The 21683-nt window shown below is 37.9% G+C and overlaps 1 protein-coding gene across 6 annotated transcripts; it reads left to right on the top strand.

Moving 5' to 3' along the window:
• Positions 1-906: 906 nt before the first annotated feature.
• Positions 907-12483, top strand: ZNF630 (zinc finger protein 630). 6 transcript variants are annotated; one of them, XM_023249279.2, is made up of 5 exons: positions 1246-1377; positions 4002-4106; positions 9846-9972; positions 10202-10297; positions 10488-12483. In XM_023249279.2, the coding sequence occupies exons 2-5, from the start codon at positions 4092-4094 to the stop codon at positions 12212-12214; spliced, it is 1965 nt and encodes a 654-aa protein (XP_023105047.1). In that variant the 5' UTR covers positions 1246-1377; positions 4002-4091; the 3' UTR covers positions 12215-12483. The 6 variants fall into 6 exon arrangements, with proteins under 6 accessions (XP_011290016.2, XP_023105045.1, XP_023105047.1 ...); XM_023249278.2 differs by lacking the exon at positions 1246-1377 and adding an exon at positions 1417-2767; XM_023249280.2 differs by lacking the exon at positions 1246-1377 and adding an exon at positions 1442-1557.
• Positions 12484-21683: the final 9200 nt, after the last annotated feature.

The raw sequence follows: 21683 nt of genomic DNA, 5'->3' as shown, positions 1-21683 counted from the left end.
TCTGACCTTGAAGTCAGGTCTTGGTTAACTCTTCTGCCATCATTGCCCCTTTGGTATAGTTTGTGAATTGTGAGCCTTTGCTAATTAGGCCACCATTGATGCTTCTCCAGTCTACCAGAGAAGTTAATGTTTACATTTTCAAAGCCTCTCTGGAAAGAATTGGTAACTAGGCCACAATTTGACCTTCAGTGCCTTTCTGGTTTGACTTAGAAGTAAGATTTTTGTTAGCTTCCCCCCACCCCCCCAATCCATGTGCTCTGGTAGAAGTCTTGAATCCTAGGGCTTTAACTATTTCACCATCAGAACTCCTCTATGTTGTAGATCTAGAATCTGAGATTTTGTTAACTATTCAATCCCATTCAGGGTTTGCCTCCAATATAGCCTTTTGTTAAGTTTTCTAAAATCAATGTTCCTTAGGTTTTACCTTAAACTTCTGCCTCTCTTAATTCTTTCAGTTTTTTAAAAAAGTTTATTTATTTATTTTGGGAGAGGCAGTGCAAGCGGGGGAGGAGGAGGAGGAGAGAGAGAGAGAGAGATAGAGAGAGAGAGAGAGAGAAAGATCCTCTGAAGTGGGTTCTGTGCTGACAGCAGTGAGCCCAAAGCGGGGCTGTGGAACCCACGAACCTGTGAGATCATGACCTGAGCAGAAGTCCGATGCTCAATGATCTGAGCTATCCAGGTGCCCCCTCTCTTTTAGCTTTCATATTGGGCTACAAAAGGCCACATCTGCCCACTTTAAGGGACCCTGGCAGAAAGTCTGGCCCGTGAGTGACAAGAGAGGGAGGACCTTATGTGTTCGAAGGAGCCAATAGACTAGGAGCGCGGCGAGGCAGAGCCTTGAGTGACACAAGGGGAGGAGGCGCTGCCCCTTCGAAGGAACAATAGGAAGGCCGGAGGGCAACAACCCTAGGCTGCTAGAGGCGGGCCGGGTGTGTTGAGAGAATATGTTATGTAAAAAGACTCTTCACTTTCTCCAGATGTTTTAGAAATGAAGCTTCTGCAGAGCAATCTCCCAGGCGGTGCTTCTACCCTCCGGCCTTACCACTCCCTCCCGCCCCGCTCCCAGGACCGGGTTGCCTCCGAACACCCCTACCCGCACGTCGCCACGCCTTTGCTCTGGCAGTGCCTCTGCAGATGGCCGGGAACGCCCATTTACCCGCCCGGAACAGTCGCTACACATTGGAGCCTCACACTGCTTTCGAAGCACCAATTCCGAATACCCTGCCTCGGAAATATCACGAGGACTTCCTGGACTCCAAAACGCGTATCTCTTCTGGCTGGAATGGGAGCCTCAAGAGGCAGTGTGAGGCCCTGGCCGTTTTCCTGGCCGGCGACGTTGTTCCTGGCACAGACCGAATGACGCCATTTTTGTTACTGGTAGAGCTCGGCTTGGAGGCTGTTTCTGGGCATGCGAAAGATAAGCTAAAGCGTCAACCAGACCCACCAAGGAGGGCTGGAGGGGAAAGGGAATTTCGGGGGATGTTGAGCCCATTTGTGCAAGCAGGGAGCCAAGTTCGTCTTGAGAAGGAGCTTTGGGGTCCTGAGAGCAGAGCCAGGGTGAGGGGCCCCGTTAAGTGATGCGGGTCTTTGTGGTCAGTGATGGGGACATGTGGAAGGACTAATGAGGGGGTCCTTTGGACTGAATGATGTGGAAAACAGTGATAGGGAGGGGAGTCTGTAAGACTGTGGGATATTCGATGAGGGGTTTATGGAAGCGATAGGGGAGTCTGTGCAGTGAGCAAAAGTGTCTGTAGGGTGAATGGTAGGGTTTCAAGGGAGTGAGTGAAAGGGGTTTGTGGGATGTGTGATGGAGAGTCTGTTGAGTGAATGATGGGGGATCTGGGGTGAACAATGGGGTGGTCTTTAGGGTGAATGATGAGGGTCCATGGAGACAGGAATTAGAATGTGTAGGGTCAATGTTGAGATTCTGTGAGGTCCATGATGGGTGGCTCTTTGAGATGGATAGTACATCCAAGAATAAACAAAAATTCCTGCCCTTGTGGTATCAACATTCCAATGGAGGAGTCATACATTGGGCCTTTAATTTGTATTTCCCTGATGACTGCTTTTTCATATATTTTTGATATCTTAGATCCTCTTTTGTAAGGCACCTGTTCAGATCTTTTGCTCCTTTTTCTATTGAATGTCTGCCTTTTCCTTATTGATTTGTGGAACTTGTTTTTATATATTCTGATACTACTCCTTTATCAGTGATATGTGTTTTGCAAATATTTCATTGATTTTTGGCTTCTCTCTTCCGTGTTGTGGCTTTGAATGTTAAGGTTTTAAGTTAACTTTGAGCTGTAAAGCACAATGTAAATTTAGAGTTTTGTTATTCTCAAGTTAACAACCAGACAATGCCCTCTGTAATTTAGGAGGAGAATTAATTTCTAGGGCATTCAGAAGCAGAGTCGCATCTCTGAAAACTTTGGTGCCATGACAGCTAAGGAGGAGTTCTCTGCTTTTTGTTTTCCCACCACTTCACCCTCTAGTCACTGGCTGTGTGATCATGAATAAGTCACTAAACCTCTTTAGGCCTCAGTTTCTTCACTGTGAAATGAGGATAATAGCAGGGTCTGTCCTTTGAGGCTTGGTATGATATTTAAGTGAGTTAATACCCAATTATTATCTATTCATTATGGTTTTGTAGCACTGATCTTGTATATATTTCATGGATCTTCCATGAATTCAAGGTCACTTCTACTCATGTGATACCCAAGAAAATCCAATGAAAGAAATTAGATACCAACAAATAAGACTTTGTCAGGTAGGGTTGAACTTTGGATGGCCACAAACCACTGTGATATCTTTGTTCGTTGTTATTAAACAATTGGGAGTGTGATCTTGTGGTCGGCCTCTTCTTCATTTTGCAGGTGTATTTCCATGCTATTAACTTTATTTCCATATACTATTAAGTATATTTCTATGGAAATTTTCAAACATTTAGCAAAATATAGGGAATTATATAATAAACCCCATTATGCACATCACCCAGTATCATCAATCATCAACTCATGGCCACTGTTGTTTCACCTAGACCAGGGGATGGAAAACTCTAGGCAGTGGGCCAAATATGGCCTGCTGCTGTTTTTATACAGCTGTAAACTATGAATGGTTTTCACATTTTTTAATGTTTGGAAAAAAATCAGAAGAATATTTTGTGACGTATGAAAATGATATAAAATTCAAATTATAGTGTCCATAAGTGATGTTTTATTGGAACACAGCCAGTAAACACAATTGGCTTATGCATTGTCTATAGCTGCTTTCAATCACTGAATAATTGCAACAAAGACCATAGGCTTCACAAATCTGAAATATTTACTGTCTGTCTCTTTACAGAGAAAGTTTGCCAACCCCTAATCTAGACCACCCATTTATTTCTTTCTTCCAGATTGTTTTTTGTTATTGATAACATAAAATGCACAAATATTAAATGTATAGCTCAATTAATCTTTATATATATAGTTGTTATTATTTTGAAACAAAGCCCAGATATATCATTTCATACAAAAGATAAGGACTTCAAGGTCAATACTTGAATTTTATATATTCAATATAAAATAACAGTAATAACTTCCGATCATCATTGGTTAAATTTCTTAATATCATCAAATATCTAGTCAGGACTCAAAATTTAATGATTATCTCAAAGATTTTTTTGTCTTTTTAAATTAAGGTCCAGACAAGGTCCATACTTTACATTTGGTTTCTGTATCTCGTGAACCTCTTAATTGTCTCTAGTGTTACTTTAAATGGTCACCTGCCTTTTCATCTCTTGGAGGTTCCATAACTTATTTTCTCAGTCCTCAGTGATTAGGCATTTTGATTATTTTCAAAATTATGGTGTTAAAGACAAATCTGTGATGAAATTTCCTTCAGTTAAGTCTCTGCACACATCCATGATTATTACCTTAAGAAAAAGTTCTAGAAGTGGCATTGCTGGTCAGATGACAAAGACAATTACCAATGAATTAACAAGTAATACATTTTATATTCAGCCACTGAAGAGTGATTAATACAGCCTGGTCTCTGAAGACTCTTCTGTACCCCCACCCCACCCCCAATTGGTTTCCAAAGAGAAACAGAAAATGATGGAGTCCCAGGTAGGTTGTTTGTTTCCCACTTGGTTTTCCCACAATAAAATGAAAAAGGACAATACATTGAACACATGAATTAGAGAAATTTAGACAGAATAGAAGATTAAGAGGCAGGTGAAGTTGCTGTGAAGATATCTGGCCATATTTGATATAAAATGAGATAAACATTTTATCTTCAAGCTTCCTGGCAGCCACAGTGAAAATGGCAAACAGGATGCTTTAGATGAGTTGCATTCCCCATCAAGATAAAGCAGTTCATCAATCCATCTCTTCAAGTCAAGATTTCTGAGACTTTAGCTTAAGAAATGTTATTGTTGAGTTTTCCTAAAGGCCAGCCGTTTTCAGCACAGTGTGGTATCATCAATAGTTGTTTCAAAGAGGCTATTTTTAGTTAAAATTTTCTGGCAGAGGCTTGGAGCCTGGTTTTCCGTGGCTCCTTCACTGTCATCTCATAGTTTGTGGGTTCATGCCCCAACTCAAAGCCAGTTCCTTCTCTACTCTTCCATTTTATGCCTTTTTATCCTTTCTTTGCAAGGGTAGTATATACATGGTGCAAAGAATGTACATAATATTGCAAAGTAAAACTTAGGAAGAAAGGGAAATATGTCTGAAATCTAATTTTTGCCTTCTTCCCTGGCATAACTAGTATTATGTAGTTTGGGGATGATCTTTCCACTCTTTATACATATAATCCCTATGTGTGTAGATGTATATATGTAAATGTGTGTGAGTGATTTTATTATTTTCATGTGTTTTTTACTATACAAACTATATCTTCTGTAACTTTAAAAAAGTGTATTGATAAAACATTTCCAATAAATCCAAACTTTACATATTTTATTATGGAAAGTTTCAGTTTTGAACATACACAAAAGTTGATTTTTGTGAACCCCTTTGTACTTATCACCCAGCTGCAAATATTATCAACCAGTGGCCAATCTTGTTTTATCTATGGTTAATCTCCAACCATTCCTGTCATCATCATCATCATCATCATCGAGTCAGTCTTTTATTAATATTTTGTTGAGAATTTTTACTCCTATGTTCATGAGACATGGTTGTGGTTTTTTTTTTTTTTTGTATTGTGCTTATCATGTTTTGGCATCACAGTTATGTTGGCTTTATTTAACAAGTTGGGAAGTATTCTTTGAAAGAGTTTGGGTAAAATTAGTATTATTTCCTTCTTTTTAATTTTTTAAGTTTATTTATTTATTTTGAGAGAGAGAGCAACTGGGGGAGGGGCAGAGAAAGAATCCCAAGCAGGCTCCACGCCAACAGTCCAGAGCCCAATATGGGGCTCGAACGCACTAACCATTAGATTATGACCTGAGCCAAAACCAAGAGTCAGATGCTTAACCGACTCAGCCGCCCAGGCACCCTAGTATTATTTCCTTCTTAAAAATTAGGAAGAATTCTCCAGTGAAGTCATCAGGGTGTGGAGTTTTATTTGTGGTTAAGTTTTTAATTATGAATTTGATTTATTTAAAAGATACAATACCATCCAGCTTTTCTATTTCTATGTATGTTGGGTTTGTTAACTTGTGATTTCCAAGTAATTTGTCCAGTTTGTCTAAGTTAGAGGTCAGCAAACTTTTTCTGTAGAGGGCCAGACAGAAATACTTAAGCTTTTGTAGGCCATATGGTCTCTGTTGCAACTACTCAGTTCTGCTTTTGTAGGTTGAAAACAGCTGTAGACAATACGTAAACCAATGAACATGGCTGTAATCCAATAAAATTTTATTTATGGACACTGAAAATTGAATTTCATACAATGTTCACATGCCACAAAATATTCTCCTTTCACTTTTTTCTTCAACAGTTAAAAGTGTAAAAACCATCCTATGCTTGTGGGCCAGATTTGGCATGCGTACCATACCCTGCTGTCCTGCAATCTGCATTGTAAATAAACTTTATTTATAAATAAAATTGTTCATAGTATCTTTTTTAATGTTTATTTATTTATTTTGAGAGAGGGAGAAAGCACGTGTGCAAGCGTGAGCAGGGGAGGGGCAGAAAGAGAGAGGGAGAAAGAGAGAATCACAGGTAGGCTCTGTGCTGTCAGCACACAGCCCGATGCAAGGCTTGATGTCATGAGCCCAGAGATCATGGCCTGAGCTGAAATCAAGAGTCTGGCACTCAACTGACTGAGCCACCCAGGCACTTTGTTCATAGTATCTTTTTATTGTTCTTTTAATGTTTGCAGGATACCAGCCCCTTGTTGTGGATTCTTTTATTTCTGTTTTTTTTTCTTTGATGTCTAATGGAAATAAGAATAAGAATAGGGACGCCTGGGTGGTTCAGTCCATGAAGCATCCTACTTTGGCTCAGGTTATGATCTTGCGGGCGTGACTTTGAGCCCCATGTCGGGCTCTATCCTGACAGCTCAGAGCCTAGAGCCTGCTTCAGATTCTGCGGCTCCCTCTCTCTGCCCCTCTCCCACTTGCACTCTGTCTCTCTCTCACACAAAAATAAACATTAAAAAAATTTTTTAAGAGAATAAGAATAATCACAGCTACCATTTATTGAATGCCTACTGTGTGCCTGACACCATTATAATAAAACATAATGGAATTACTTTGTGTTAGATACTATTATTTATCCCCATTCTTCAGAGAAAAAAGCTGAGGCATGGGTAGTACATAGTCTCACCAATACTCTAAAGTAGTGAAGTCACAAATAAGGGAACAACCTTATCAACATATCTTTGTATATTTCTCAAATATTTATATAGACCAAATTCTTGGACATGAGAGTGCTAGGTTACAGAGCAAGCATGTTTAAAATTTAAAGGGTATTTTTCAAATTGCATTTTGATATTATGTAATAAGCTTCTACATGTGGCTTCAAATCACTTATAAAAAGGCCCATTTCCAAATACTTCTCTGACTACCAGATAGCTTCAGTGGTTTTCATTCTTACTATTTTTATGGTTGAGCATTGTATCTTATTTTCATTTGCTTTTCATTAATCATTAAATGAAATATGGCATTTTTTCACATATTTATTTGCCATTTAAAAATTTCTCTGTAAAACTCCCTTTCTGTCTTTGTCTTTTGCTCATTGATTTCTAAAAGCTTTTTGTATATGAGTGATACAAATTTTGAAGTACACATTAAAAACTTTTTTTTGGCTATATGTCATTTTCTCACTCAGCCTTGTTGGCTGTCTTCTCTCACTAGAATATGAGATACTTGAAGAAAGATATTTTTGTCAGGTTTCTTTTTTGCTGTATCCCCAGTTCCTAGAAAAATGCCTGGTATTCAGTGGTATCTCAATAACTGCTTGCTGAATAGATGGATGTTTTTTTCACTTAACAATATATCTTAGAGATTTTTGCATAGCGATCCTTGTTGCTTTTTATGGTTGTATATGGAATTCTCTTATGCAGATTGAAGCACAATTCATCCAATCCCCCATAAAGTTGTCTGCATTATTTTGCTATTATAAATAGTACTGTAGTGAAGTAACATCACACATGTTCTTTTGCTTACATATATGTGTTGAATAATTTCTAGAAATGGAATTGCTGGTCAGATGACTATAGATGCTAGAGAGGATGTGGAGAAGCAGGAACCCTCTTGTACTGTTGGTGGGAATGCAAACTAGTGCAGCCACTCTGGAAAACAGTGTGGAGGTTCCTCAAAAAATTAAAAGTAGATCTACCCTATGACCCAGCAATAGCACTGCTAGAAATTTACCCAAGGGGTACAGGAGTACTGATGCACAGGGGCACTTGTACCCCAATGTTTATAGCAGCACTCTCAACAATAGCCAAATTGTGGAAAAAGCCTAAATGTCCATCAACTGATGAATGGATAAAGAAGATGTGATTTATATATATAATGGAATACTACTTGGCAATGAGAAAGAATGAAATCTGGCCTTTTGTAGCAACGTGGATGGAACTGGAGAGTGTTATGCTAAGTGAAATAAGTCAGGCATAGAAAGACAGATATCATGTTTTCACTCATATGTGGATCCTGAGAAACTTAACAGAAGACCAAGGGGGAGGGGAAGGGGGGGAAAGTTACATAGAGGGAAGGAGGCAAACCATAAGAGACTCTTAAATACTGAGAACAAACTGAGGGTTGATAGGGGGTTGGGGAGAGGGGAAAGTGGGTGATGGGCATTGAGGAGGGCACCTGTTGGGATGAGCACTGGATGTTGTATGGAAACCAATTTGACAATCAATTATATTAAAAATAAGATTTTGATGGATATTGTTAAATTATTGTAAGTTAATTGCCCTCAAAATATATTGTACCAGTGTATACTCGCAATTTGAGTGCTACTTTTTTTTACATCTTCACCATCTTAGTGACTTATCAAACTCTAAACTTTGATATTATGTAAGAAAAACATGATATTTTGATTTAATTTGCATTTCTCTTCATGTGAATGAAGTTGAACACCATTTTACATGTTTAGAAGCCATTTGCATTTTATTTTCTCTGAATTGACAGTAATGTCCTTTGATTATTTTTTAAAAGGTTAAGTTGTTAGTCATTTTCTTTTTGCTTTGTAGGAGCTCTATAAATTGAGCAAATTTGTTCTTTGTCCATCTTATGTGTTGTGCATATATATACTCCTCAGGTAGTTGCTTGTCCTTTGAATTTGTTTATGGTATGTTTTGCTATGAAATACATAAAATAATCAAATTTATCAGTATTTTCCTTTGTGACATCTGGGTCTTGTAGCATGCCTACTTAGAAGAGTTTTCTCCACTTTAAAATTATTTTTAGAATCTCTCCTGTCTTTATTTTTATGTCTTCTGATTTTCTTTGTTTAAATTTTTGTTATATCTCAAATTTATTTTTGAGTATAGTATGAAATAAGGAGTCTAACTTTACATTTTTCTGATAACTACCCAGTTTTGAACACTCTGTCTTTTCTGCATTTATTTACTTTCAAAATTCATTTGTTTATTTCTTTTTCTTTTTTCTTTTTTTTAAATTTAAGTTATAGTTAACATAGAGTGCAATATTGGTTTCAGGAGTAGAATTCAGTGATTCGTCACTTACACACAACACCCAGTGCTCATTACAACAAGTGCCCTCCTTAATACCCATCACCTATCTAACCCTTCTCCCAACCACTTCCCTCCATCAGCCCTCAGTTTTTTCTCTATTGTTAAGACTCTCTTGTGGTTTGTTTCCCTCTGTTCTCATTTTTTCCTTTCCCATATGTTCATCTGTCTTGTTTCCTAAATTCCACGTGTGAGTCAAATCATATGGTATTTGTCTTTCTCTGACTGACTTATTTTGCTTAACATAACACGTTGTAGCTCCATCCATGTTGTTGAAATGGCAAGATTTCATTCTCTTTTAATGTTTATTTATTTATTTTGACAGAAAGCGAGAGATAGAGAGCAGGCGAGGGGTAGAGAGAGAAGGAGAGAGAGAACCCCAAGCAGGCTCCATGCTGTCAATGCAGAGCCCAAAGCGAGGCTCAGTCTCATGAACTGTGAGATCATGACCTGAGCCGAAATCAAGAGTCGGATGCTTCACTGACTGAGCCACCCAGGGTGCTCCAAGATTTCATTCTTTTTGGTGGCTGAGTAATATTCCATTGCACATCTAGTTTTAGACTCTTTATTCTGTTCCACCAACTATTCTTGCTAATGGCAGAACTTACAAAGTTTTTCTCATTAAGTATGCTACACAAAATGATAAGTAGTTATCCTACAGGTGTTGCTGTGGTAAAAATGATCAGAATGAGCAGATTGTACATAATGTGCTGTTATAGGAACTAGTGACCTATGAAGATGTGGCTGTGGACTTCACCCAGGAGGAGTGGCAGCATCTGGACCCTGCTCAGAAGATTCTACACAGAGATGTGATGCTGGAGATCTACAGCCATCTGGTCTCTGTGGGTAAGGGCAAATTCTCTGTATAACAATGAATCAAGTCCTCCCCATTCTTCAAACTGTCAAGACCATGACCTTTATGATTTTCCATTAATAGGGTCTTTATAGTTTTTTTATGTTTATATTTTTGTTATATCTGGAATTTATTTTTGTGAGTTAAGGATCCATCTTTCCTGGGAGGCCCCTGAGATTGCTTCTTCTCTTTATGAATTTCTGAATAATTTTCCCTTAACAGGGTGTTCAGGTATAAGTCCAGGTATAATCTTCAAGTTGGAACATGAAGAGGACCCATGGATCATGAAGAGTGAGTTGTCAAGGTGGATCCACTCAGGTAAGTGAGAATTGTATAGATGGCTGGGAGGGTATTTTCTTCTTCTCTGACATCAATGACCTCTTTTATTCTTTAAAATTCACCAGGCCTTCTTTATAACATCCATCCCACATGAGCACCTTCTTAGCACTTCTGTTCATTGCTGTTTTATTTTTGGTTTCTATTTGATTTTATCTTTTTCTTCTTTCAGACAGGGAGAAAAGCCTTGACTCTTCCCAGCACATCATTTCTGAAGAACTTTCATTTCAAAAAGAGATATTGGAAAAAGCCCCAAAGGATAATTCATTGTACTACCTTTTAAAAGTTTGGCGTATTGATGGTCAGACACATAAATATCAGGGAAACCAAGACAGAGTTTTGAAGCAAGTCACAGTCATTAACCATGAAACATTGACCAAGGAGAAAGGCACCAAATATAACACACTTGGAAACAGTTTTGGTGGGTGCATAAACCTTGATCCTTCAAGTAAAAAACTCCATAATTTTGATTTATGTGAAAAGAACTTGGAATCTAATTTAGACTCACTGATATGTAATAGGAACCATACAAGAAAGAACCCCATTGAGAGATTTGGATGCAGGAGCCCACCTAGCTTTAGTGATTCCTGTTCTGTACCTGAGAAAATTTACACTGGCATGAAACCTTGTGGACATGGTCAATGTGAAAAATTTCTCAGTCATAAACAAGTCCATATTCAGTATAAAAAAGGTCAAGCTGGTAAGAAACCAAATGTTTGTGGTGAGTGTGGGAAAGGCTTTATTAAGAAGTCACAACTTATTATACATCAAAGAATTCATACTGGAGAAAAACCGTATGTATGTGGAGATTGTGGAAAAGCCTTCAGTGAGAAATCACACCTCATTGTGCATCAGAGGATTCATACTGGGGAGAAGCCCTATGAGTGTACTAAGTGTGGGAGGGCCTTCTCCCAGAAGTCACCCTTCATTGTTCATCAAAGAGTCCACACTGGAGAGAAACCCTATGAATGTTCTGAGTGTCAAAAAGCCTTCTCTCAGAAGTCACATCTCATTATACATCAGCGAGTTCACACTAGAGAGAAGCCCTTTGAATGTAGTGAATGTGGGAAAGCCTTCTGTGAGAAGTCTCACCTTTTTATACACCAGATAACTCATACTGGGGAGAGACCCTATGAATGTACTGAATGTGGGAAGACCTTCCCTCGGAAAACACAACTCATCATCCATTATAGAACACATACTGGAGAGAAACCCTATAAGTGTAGTGAATGTGGAAAAACCTTTTGCCAGCAGTCCCACCTCATAGGGCATCAAAGAATTCATACAGGAGAGAAACCTTATGTGTGTAATGACTGTGGAAAAGCCTTTTCCCAAAAGTCCCACCTTACTGGACATCAAAGGCTTCACACTGGAGAGAAACCTTATATATGTACAGAGTGTGGAAGAGCCTTCTCTCAGAAATCACCTCTTATTATACACCAGAGAATTCATACAGGGGAGAAACCCTATGAGTGTAGTGACTGTGGCAAAACCTTCTCCCAGAAATCACCCCTCATTATTCATCAGAGAATTCATACAGGGGAGAAACCCTATGAGTGTACTGAGTGTGGAAGGGCATTTTCCCTGAAGTCACATCTCATTATACATCAGAGAGCTCATGCTGGAGAGAAACCATATGAACGTAATGAACCTGGAAAGGCCTTATGTGAGACGTCTCCACTAGCTGTACATCAAAGAACTCATACTAGGGAGAAACCCACTGAATCTGCTGAATATGGTATGGCCTTTTCCCGAAATTCACAGATGACCACATATCAGAGAACACACACAGCAGAGAAACCCTCCAACTGCAGTGACTGTGGGAAGGTGTTCTGCCAGCACATACACTTCACTGGACATCAGAACCAACATAGGAGAGAAACCTCATATAAGTACTGATTGTGGGAAGGTCTTCCCAGAAGTCAGATCTCACTATGGATGAAAAAACTCACACTGAACAGAAATCCTATGGATACATTGGACATGAAAAAAATGTGGCACCTCCTTTACTGTGGAATAGATTCATACATTCCTACATATTTCTGATTACTCCTCCACAGGATGATCTGGTCAGGCTCTCAGAATATTTTCAACACTGTAAATATGTAATGCACTTGCTCACCTTCAAAGTATTCCCCCCCCTCACAGAATAAATACATCTGGAATAATTGGCATAGTTTTGGTGTTATTTGGTGCTTGAAGGTTTTGTAGCATTTTCCGGTGAATTTATTTGGGTATGGTGCATAATTTGAAAGCAATCTCATTGTCATCTTTCTCTATTTCTTTCATCATATTTTCTCTCTTTAGATTATATATGTATTTATGTTGATATGTCTATCAATACATAGATATAGATATATGAATCCTTGTAATTTTCATAAAAATCATCCATTTTCTCAAGGAAATATAGATTTGTGAAATTTTGAAAAAAGAAAAATATATTTATGAAGTTTTGAGCAAAGTGATCTCCTATGATTCATTTAATTTCCTCGACATATATTGTTATTTCTCCACTATCATTTCTCATAGTGTGTATTTGTGATTTCTTTTTCCCTAATTAGGTAAACTAATACTAATTTTTTTCTCTCTTTCTCCTCTCAACTTTTATTTTATTTTTTAAAATTTCTTAATGTTTATTATTTTTTTGAGAGAAAGACACAGAGTTCAAGTGGGAGAGGGGCAGAGAGAGAGGGAGACACAGAATCCAAGCAGGCTCTAGGCTCCGAACTGTCAGCACAGAGCCCGATGTAGGCTCAAACTCACAAACTATGAGATCAAGACCTGAGCTGAAGTCGGATGCTTAACCGACTGAGCCACCTAGTCACCCCTCAACTTTTACTTTTTATTTTCTTCTTCCAAAATTTTAAGTTCTAGTTAATATGTAATGTAATGTTGGTTTCAGGAGTAGATTTAGTGAGTCATCACTTGCATATAACACCCAGTGTTCATCATAACAAGTGTCCTGCTTAATACCCATAACCCATTTATCCCACCTCCCTCCATCAACCTTCAGTTTGTTCTCTATTATTGAGAGTCTTTTATGGTTTGCTTCCCTCTCTCCTTTTCCCCTCTTCCCATGGGTTCAACTGTTTTGTTTCCTAAATCCCACATATGAGTGAAATCATACGATATTTGTCTTTCTCTCATTGACTTATTTCGCTTAGCATAATACACTCTAGCTCCATCCACATTGTTGCAAAGGCAAGATTTCATTTTTTTTTTTGATGGCTGTATTTCATTGTATGAATATACCACATCTCCTTTATCCATTTATCAGTCAATGGACAATTGGGCTCTTGCCATAATTTGGCTATTGTTGATAATGCTTCTATAAACATTGGGGTGATGTACCCCTTCATATCTGTATTTTTGTATCCTTTGTGTAAAGACCTATAAATGCAACTGTCAGATCATAAGGTAGTTCTATTTTTAACTTTTTGAGGAAATTTTATACTGTTTTTCACAGTGGCTGCACCAGTTTACATTCCCACCAGCAGTGCAAGAGGTTCCCCTTTTTCTGCATCCTTGCTAACATCTGCTGTTTCCTGTGTTGTTAATTTTAGCCATTCTGACAGGTGTGAAGTGGTATCTCAGTGTGGTTTTGATTTGTATTTCCCTGATGATGAGTGATATTGAGCATCTTTTCATGTGTCTCTTAGCCATCTGGTTGTCTTTCTTGGAAAAATGTCTATTCATGTCTTCTGTCCATTTCTTAACTGGAATACCTAATGTTTGGATGTTGAATTTGAAACATTCTATATGTATTTTGGATACTAACCCTTTATCAGATATGTCTTTTGCAAATATCTTCTCCCATTCCATAGGCTGCCTTTTAGTTTTTTTGATTGTTTCTTTCATTGTGCAGAAGCTTTTTATCTTGATGAAGTCCCAATAATTCATTTTTGCTTTTGTTTCCCTTGCCTCCAGTGATGTGTCTAGTAAGAAGTTGCTACAGCCGAGGTTAAAGAGGTTGCTGTGTTCTCCTCTAGGATTTCAATGGTTTCCTGTCTCACATTTAGGTCTTTCATCCATTCTGAATTTATTTTGCGTATGGTGTAAGAAAGTGGTCCAGGTTCATTGTTCTGCATGTTGCTGCTAGTTTCCCCAACACCATTTGTTAAAGAGACTGTCTTTTTTCCATCAAATATTCTTTTTTTTAAAAGTTTCTTTATTTTGAGAGAGAGATAGAGGCAGAGAGAGAATCTCAAGCAGGCTCCAGTGCAATGTGGGACTTGAACTAACTGTGAAATCATTACTGAGTCAAAGTCAAGAGTCGAATGGAGAGACTGAGACACCCAGGCTCCCCTTCCATCAGATGTTCTTTCCTGCTTTGTCAAATATTAGTTGACCATATAGTTGTGGTCCATTTCTGAGTTTTCCATTCTGTTCCATTGATCTATGTGTATGTTTTTTTCTCATTCATTGTGTCCTCTTCAAATTCTTTCGTAAGTGTTCTGTAGTTTTCAGAGTACAGATCTTATACCACTTTGGTTAGACTTATTCCTAAGTATCTTATTGTTTTTGGTGCAATTGTAAATGGGATTGATACCTTGATTTCTTTTTCTGCTGTTTCATTATTTGTTTATAAAAACGCAACAGATTTGTGTACATTGATTTTTATATCCTGTGACTTTTTTGAACTCATATATTAGTTCTATCAATTTTTGGTGGAGTCTTTTGGGTTTTCTACAGAGAGTATTATGTCATCTGCAAATAGTGAAAGCTTGACTTCTTCTTGGCTGATTTGGATACCTTTTATTTCTTTTTGCTATCTGATTGCTGAGGCTAAGACCTCCAGTACTATGTTAAATAGTAATGGTGAGAGTGGATATCCCTGTAATGTTCCTGACCATAGAGGAAAAGCTCTCAGTTTTTCCCCATTGAGGATGATATTAGCTGTGGGTCTATTGTATATGGTTTTTATTATGTTGAGGTATGTTCCATCAACATCTTTGTTGAGGGTTTTTATCAAGAATCAATTCTGTACTTTGTCAAATGCTTCTTCTGCATCTATTGAGAGGATCATATGGTTCTTACCCTTTCTTTTATTAATGTGGTATATCATGTTGATTGATTTGCAAATGTTGAACGAGCCCTGTAGCCCAGGAATAAATCCCACTTGATCATGGTGAATAATTCATTTAATGTACTGTTAGATTCGATTTGCTAGTATCTTGTTGAGAATTTTTGCATTCACGTTCATGAGGGATATTGGCCTGTAAAAAAATAAAGAGCACAAAATAAGATAGTAGAAATAAGTACAAATATACCACCAATCATAATAAATATGAATGAATTGTACTTACCAGTTAAAAGACAACACTGTTGGATTGTATAACATCTAGCCAGATATACACCATTTTAAGAGACATACTTAAAGTCCAAACGCATTGTGAGGTATTTTCAGAACAACATTAAACAAGAGCACTTGCTCTTCCTGGCCTTCTCAGATTGTTGAGAGTCAGCATATATATTGTTTTCCCACAAAACATGTAGGCTTTGAGTTGAGAGAGAGATAATATATAATGATAAGGAAGTATCCATTGCCCCAATTTTATTGGAGTAATTTTTTGAATCAAGAATAGATGTTGAATTTTATCAAATTACCTTTTCAGTGTCTATGGAGATGATCATAGACTATTTATTTTGATCCATTGTATATTAAATTATATTAATAAGTGTCCTTATATTAAACCCTTCTTGCATTAGTGGAATAAATTTCATTTGTTCATGCTGTGAACCAGTATGCAGCAGCCAAAATTTTTCTGGTATTTTAATTAGTAGTTTTGCATTGATATTCACAAATAAAGCTGATCTATAGCTTGCTTTTTTTTGTCCATATTTTTCAGATTTGTGTGTTACAATTATTTTGGCTCCCTACGAACTCTTTAGAAGTGTCCCCCTTTTATTATAGAAGGGACAAGCGCAAAATAATATAAAGGAAACCAGGACCACATGACAAAATATTAAAAGACAAAAGCAATGAAAACAGTGTGAACAACAAGAAATATACTGGGAAACCTTAGACCAAATATATCTGTCATGTGTACAGACAAAGTCAGGGTAACATTGTCTACTAAAAGACCAAATATATTCACTTTGAAATACAAAGTAAAACTGAAAACATAAGAGACAATTTAGAAAGATTAGAAATAGACAGACAAATAAATCATACCTGACAATTGCAAACAAAAAGAAGTGGGAAGAAAATTTTAACACTTGAAAATGTTGAGTTTGCAATAAGAAACAAATGAGAAAACATAGACAGATTTTTTAAGATTTTGCTTTTAAGTAACTTCTATACCCAATGTGGGGCTTAAACTCACAACCCTGAGATCAAGAGACACAGGGCGCCTGGGTGGCTCAGTTGGTTAAGCGACAGACTCCTGGTTTCAGCTCAGGTCATGATCTCATGGTTTGTGAGTTTGAGTTCCATGTTGGGCTCCACAGATGGCAGCACGGAGCCTGCATGGTCTTCTCTCCCTTCCTGTCTCTCTCTGCTCCTCCCTGCTCTCTCGCTCTCTCTCTCTCAAAATAAATAAACTTTAAAAAAAATGAAATACTTAAAAAAAAAAAAAGAGTCTCATGCTTTACCAACTGAGCCAGCCAAGCACTCTGACAGTTTTCAATTATAAAGTATGAAGTCAAAATTAAGATCTGAGTAGAACTAGATATATATGTCCCAAATAGCACAGCGTCAACATTTATAATAAAAACAAAAACTACAATAAATTAAAAAAATTCAAAAATCTTAAAAATGGGAGATTTTATCTATTGCTCTATAATAGGACAATTGGACAAACAAAAAAGTTAGAGAAGAATTAATATAATAAGGTATATCTAACACATATAAGACTAAATGAATCTGTTAGATCTATAAATAAACAGGACTACATTTAGTTATTAAAAAACAGAATACCATTGGATTGGATCACAGTTAAAGTAGTACTCAAATTAAATTCATTAGCCCAAAATGTTTCTATTAATAAACAAGAAATGCTGTTAAGGGAAAATCAAAGGGGTGCTTGGGTGGCTCAGTCAGTTAAGTGTCCAGCTCTTGATCTCAGCTCAGGTCTTGATCTCAGGGTCATGATTTCAAGCCCCATGTTGGGCTCCACACTGGGCATGAAGCCTACTTAAAAAGAGGGAAGATCATAAAGGTTTTTGCCTTGACAGTTCAAAACTTCATGAAGAAAAGAACCAGTTTCAGGGACATCATAATGAAGCTGCCCATTAGCCTCCCATCAAAACTGGATTTCTACCTCACACCATACACAAAAATAAATTCCATATGTAACAAACAAACACTTAAAAACCCCAGAAATCATAAAATTAATAAAGTTAATAAAAGAAGAAACACACTGTTAGGGGAAAAACATAAAGATCTTGGCCTTGCCAGTTCTGAAGGACAGAGAAAAGGATTAGGTTAATTAAATACAGAGGGTAGTCATTCTTACCCACAGAGACCAGGTGGTTGTAAGTCTATAGCTTCACTTTCCTATTCAGGGCCTTCTGAACAAAGCCCACGTTCTGCCACTCCTCCTGGAAGTCCATAGTCATGTCCTTAAATGTTACTGATCCCTGTTCAACACATACCTGTTCATCTTGAAGAGAGAATTCTCATCATTTTTACCACATTAAAATGTGTAGAATGTTTACTGTGCACCTAGATTTTGCTTGTACTTTATAAGAGAAATGATGTGAAATCCTGCCATCAGCAGAATAGTTACTGGAACAAAATGGAGTCCAAAAAGGGACCCAACCACAAATGGTAATTTAATAATATGATATAAGTGGCATTCTACATCCATGGAGAAATGATTTTAGATTATTTAAAACCAAGTAGCCATGAGAAAGAAAAATCTAGTCAGAATCTTACCTCGCACCTTACAAAAAATTAATTACACATGTGACAAAAATTTAAACCTAAAATATTGAAACCATAAAACACAGAAAGAAACAATAAGAGAAATACAAGGGAATCAAGAGAATTTTTGTTTATAATTTCTTAGTGGGGTAGTCCTTAGAAAGCATTATATAAAACCTAGATAGTATAAAAGAAAATATTGGTTAAGTGTTTCTCTATAAACATGTTTTTTTCCAAGTTATGTGAAAATCTACCATAAACACAGCAAATAGTAGGACAGAACATATAGTAGATATTTTTTGTTAAGGAAAATACAGAATATAATGAGCAACACACTCACTTTACACAAAGCTACACACAGATAGATGGGCTTCTATGCATATTAAACAAAATCTGGCCAGAGTTTCTTTAGACCAGATAATCATGGTTAGGTTGGGTTGGAGGTCAGGAAATATATTATGGAGTATTTTCCTTTTCCTTTTGTAGAAATGTTTCCTTTCTTAATGTTTACTTATATCGTTTACATTTTTGCTTCATATATAGTTTATGTTTGTGGAGAAAAAAATGTTTTCCAAGTGGAAGAGCATAGGAGAAGGATTTGTCTTGAGTTGGGGCATAAACTCACAGAGATGACAGCAAAGAAGCCATGGAAAAAAAGGAAAGCCTACCCCCTACCCTGAAGGCATCTGTTAGAAAATTTTTATTAAATACAGCCTCATTGGGAGAATACTGAGCTGAAAATCACTAACCTTTAGAAAGAACAAATAACAGTAAACTTTCGTAGGCTTAAGTACCTGGAAATCTTTACTTCCTTAGGAGCTGATTTGTTTTCTCTGTGAGGAGAATGCATATCATATACCTGATCATGTTTGCCTTTTTTTTCACTGTGGTTGCCAGGAAGCTAACAGACAAATGCATGGTTTATATAGAAGTAGGAACATACGAGCTATTCATCTCTTTATTCTCTCTAAATTTCTCTAATCCTATTTTTCAATTATTTGCCCTTCTCCATTTTGTTGTGTGGAAAAACAAGTGGGGAATGCTATGTTGGGGGTCCCAAAGAGCACTCAGTTATGATGATTTGCTAGAGGGACTCACAAGATTCAGAAAAGCTGTTATACTTATGGTTGTGGTTTATTACAGCACAAGATACAGATTAAAATCAGCCAAAGGAAAAGGTCCATAGGTAAGAGTCTAGGAGAAACCAGGAGCAAGCTTCTAGCTATTCTCTCCAAGTATACAGTCACATAGATAGTGTGAGAAATAAGCCCACTGGCCCAATCAAAGGAGGGACGAGGAGACTCAGAGCACAGTGAGGCGAGGCTTTAATCAACATTCTTGTAAGAGCGGGTGTCTGATGGACAGGCACAGTCAGGGCAGTTACAGCAGACAATTTAATTCCTAGCGTGCAAGTCCTTCCCCTGGTTCCTCATTGGCTGAGTACTACAGAGGTTGCAGCCTTACCGAAAGTTGCCTATGTAAGGCAAAAAGTAGTCTGATTGAAATAAATGTTCATTTCCTGAGGTGACGCAGAGACTTCAGTTCTTTGGCCATGCTCATTGCAAAGCCTGAAAAAATAAGCCCGTAAAACAGAGAGGGGAAGAACCAGGAAGTTAAGGGTCTAAGGGTTTGGGACTCTATGACAGGGCTGGGGGTGGGAGTGGGGTTCATACATTTTCCAATAGGTTGTAAATCTATTGTTCACTAGACAGTACAGCTTTTAATTGGTACTTCTGAAAATGAATCATCTCCCTTACTTCTCACAATTCCTCCTCTTCTTTTCTAAGTTGATTCCATTTTCATTTATATTTCCTTTATTTTTGAGGTCTCGCTCAAACATGTTCAGCAAGTGTTGACTCTCCTCTTCACAGTCAGGTTTATCTTCTAATATGCCCTTATTTTGGGCATAAGGCACAGACATTTGTTTCTAAAGAGGAACCTTATGCCCAAAGGGGTTTGTTGTGGTCAGAAGCTCCCAGCATTGTTCCAAGACATGTTTGTTTTTTTTTTTTTCCACCCAGGGACCTCAGGTTCTAACCTTTCCCTCCCTGCCTACTGAATCCCATCTTATCCTATCACATTCCCCGCTTTGAACACGTGACTCCTAACTGCCCTTAGGAATTGGGACCATGACTGATCTTAACTGCTTCCTGCTGAAAGGGGGTGATGAACAGGGGTACAGCAGTTGGGGCAGGTTCGGAGGCCGATCCAGAGGTCCGAAGTAATGGGAGGGTATTTGGAACGTCTGGGCTAGAAAAATTTTCTCGGATGTCTTCTTTTTCTGGCATATGCGATGGCTTCTACAAATGACATATAAAAAGAACATTAGACCAACAAGCATTATTATTCTAAATGCAATGCCTCCTAGGGAGGAGGTCACACGAGAGGAAGGAAAGATGCATTATAGCCATCCAAAAAGTCCCTGACGTGTCTGGTCATATTTTTTTAAATGTAACTGTAGTTTTTCCTTCCCTTCCATATTTATTGGGATCTTGTGATATTGTTGGTTGGAATAATTAAACACCTGAACTAGTTTTTGGTTCTCAATCTGCAAAGATTCCTTTGGCCCTCCAGTTTCCATAGGAACAACTCCATGACACATTTAATTTTACCTCAAGGAAAGATTGATCTTCGATATCCAGATTACTATAAGTTTAAGCAATTGTTTATCTGTCCTGGAGCTAGTAGCACTATAGTCCTTAATTTAGTCAATTATGACTCGTCTCTTTCTAGCAAGGGAGAGGGGCTCTCTGGCATTATGAAAAAAGAATGTGAAAAAAAAGTCTCCCCATATGCACCCTGGTGGCTGAGAGAAAAATTTAATCATAAGTTTTCTGAAGATGCCCCTAATTGTTACACCGTGTTTGGACAGTTGGCCAGAAGTGGAAAGGAGGACAGAAAAGGTGGCTCCTGTGTCAAGATGGAAATCAACCAGTTTTCCTTCTATTTCCAGAGTTACCTGAGGCTTTGGGTTTCCAATAGATAGTTGGTTCAGGGGATCCACCCCAAAGAGCCCCAGGTCCCATCAGTTCCTTTCAGGGACACTGGTTATCTGAGACCCCACAGGTTGAGGTCCCCAAGGGCATTCATATTTTCCAGTGACTGTCTCCACACAAGGAGCATGGCTTGCACAATTTAGACCTCGGTTGTCCCCTTTGAGGACATTTGCATTTCCAGTGCCCTGAACGGCTACATAAACGGCACTTGGTTCCAGGACCTCAGGAAGTCTGGACTGACATAATAAGTAAGGCCACGACAATTCATGGGTTCAAGCCCTGCTTTGGGCTCTATGCTGACAGCTCAGATCCTGGACCCTACTTCGGATTTTATGTCTCCCTCTATCTCTGCCCCTCCCCTGCTCAATCTCTCTTTCACTCTCTCAAAAATGAATAAACATTTAAAAACATTTAAAGTGAATTCAGCTTGTCCCATGATACCTACACTAGCACTTATTTTCCCTGAAGCCTTTTTTTCAAGTTGTGGGCCAATGTTACTTTAAAT

Source organism: Felis catus, chromosome X, assembly GCF_018350175.1.
Source record: "Felis catus isolate Fca126 chromosome X, F.catus_Fca126_mat1.0, whole genome shotgun sequence".
NCBI lineage: Eukaryota > Metazoa > Chordata > Mammalia > Carnivora > Felidae > Felis > Felis catus.
Note: the sequence above shows the minus strand (reverse complement) of the source record. Positions and strands in the feature narration are given on the sequence as shown.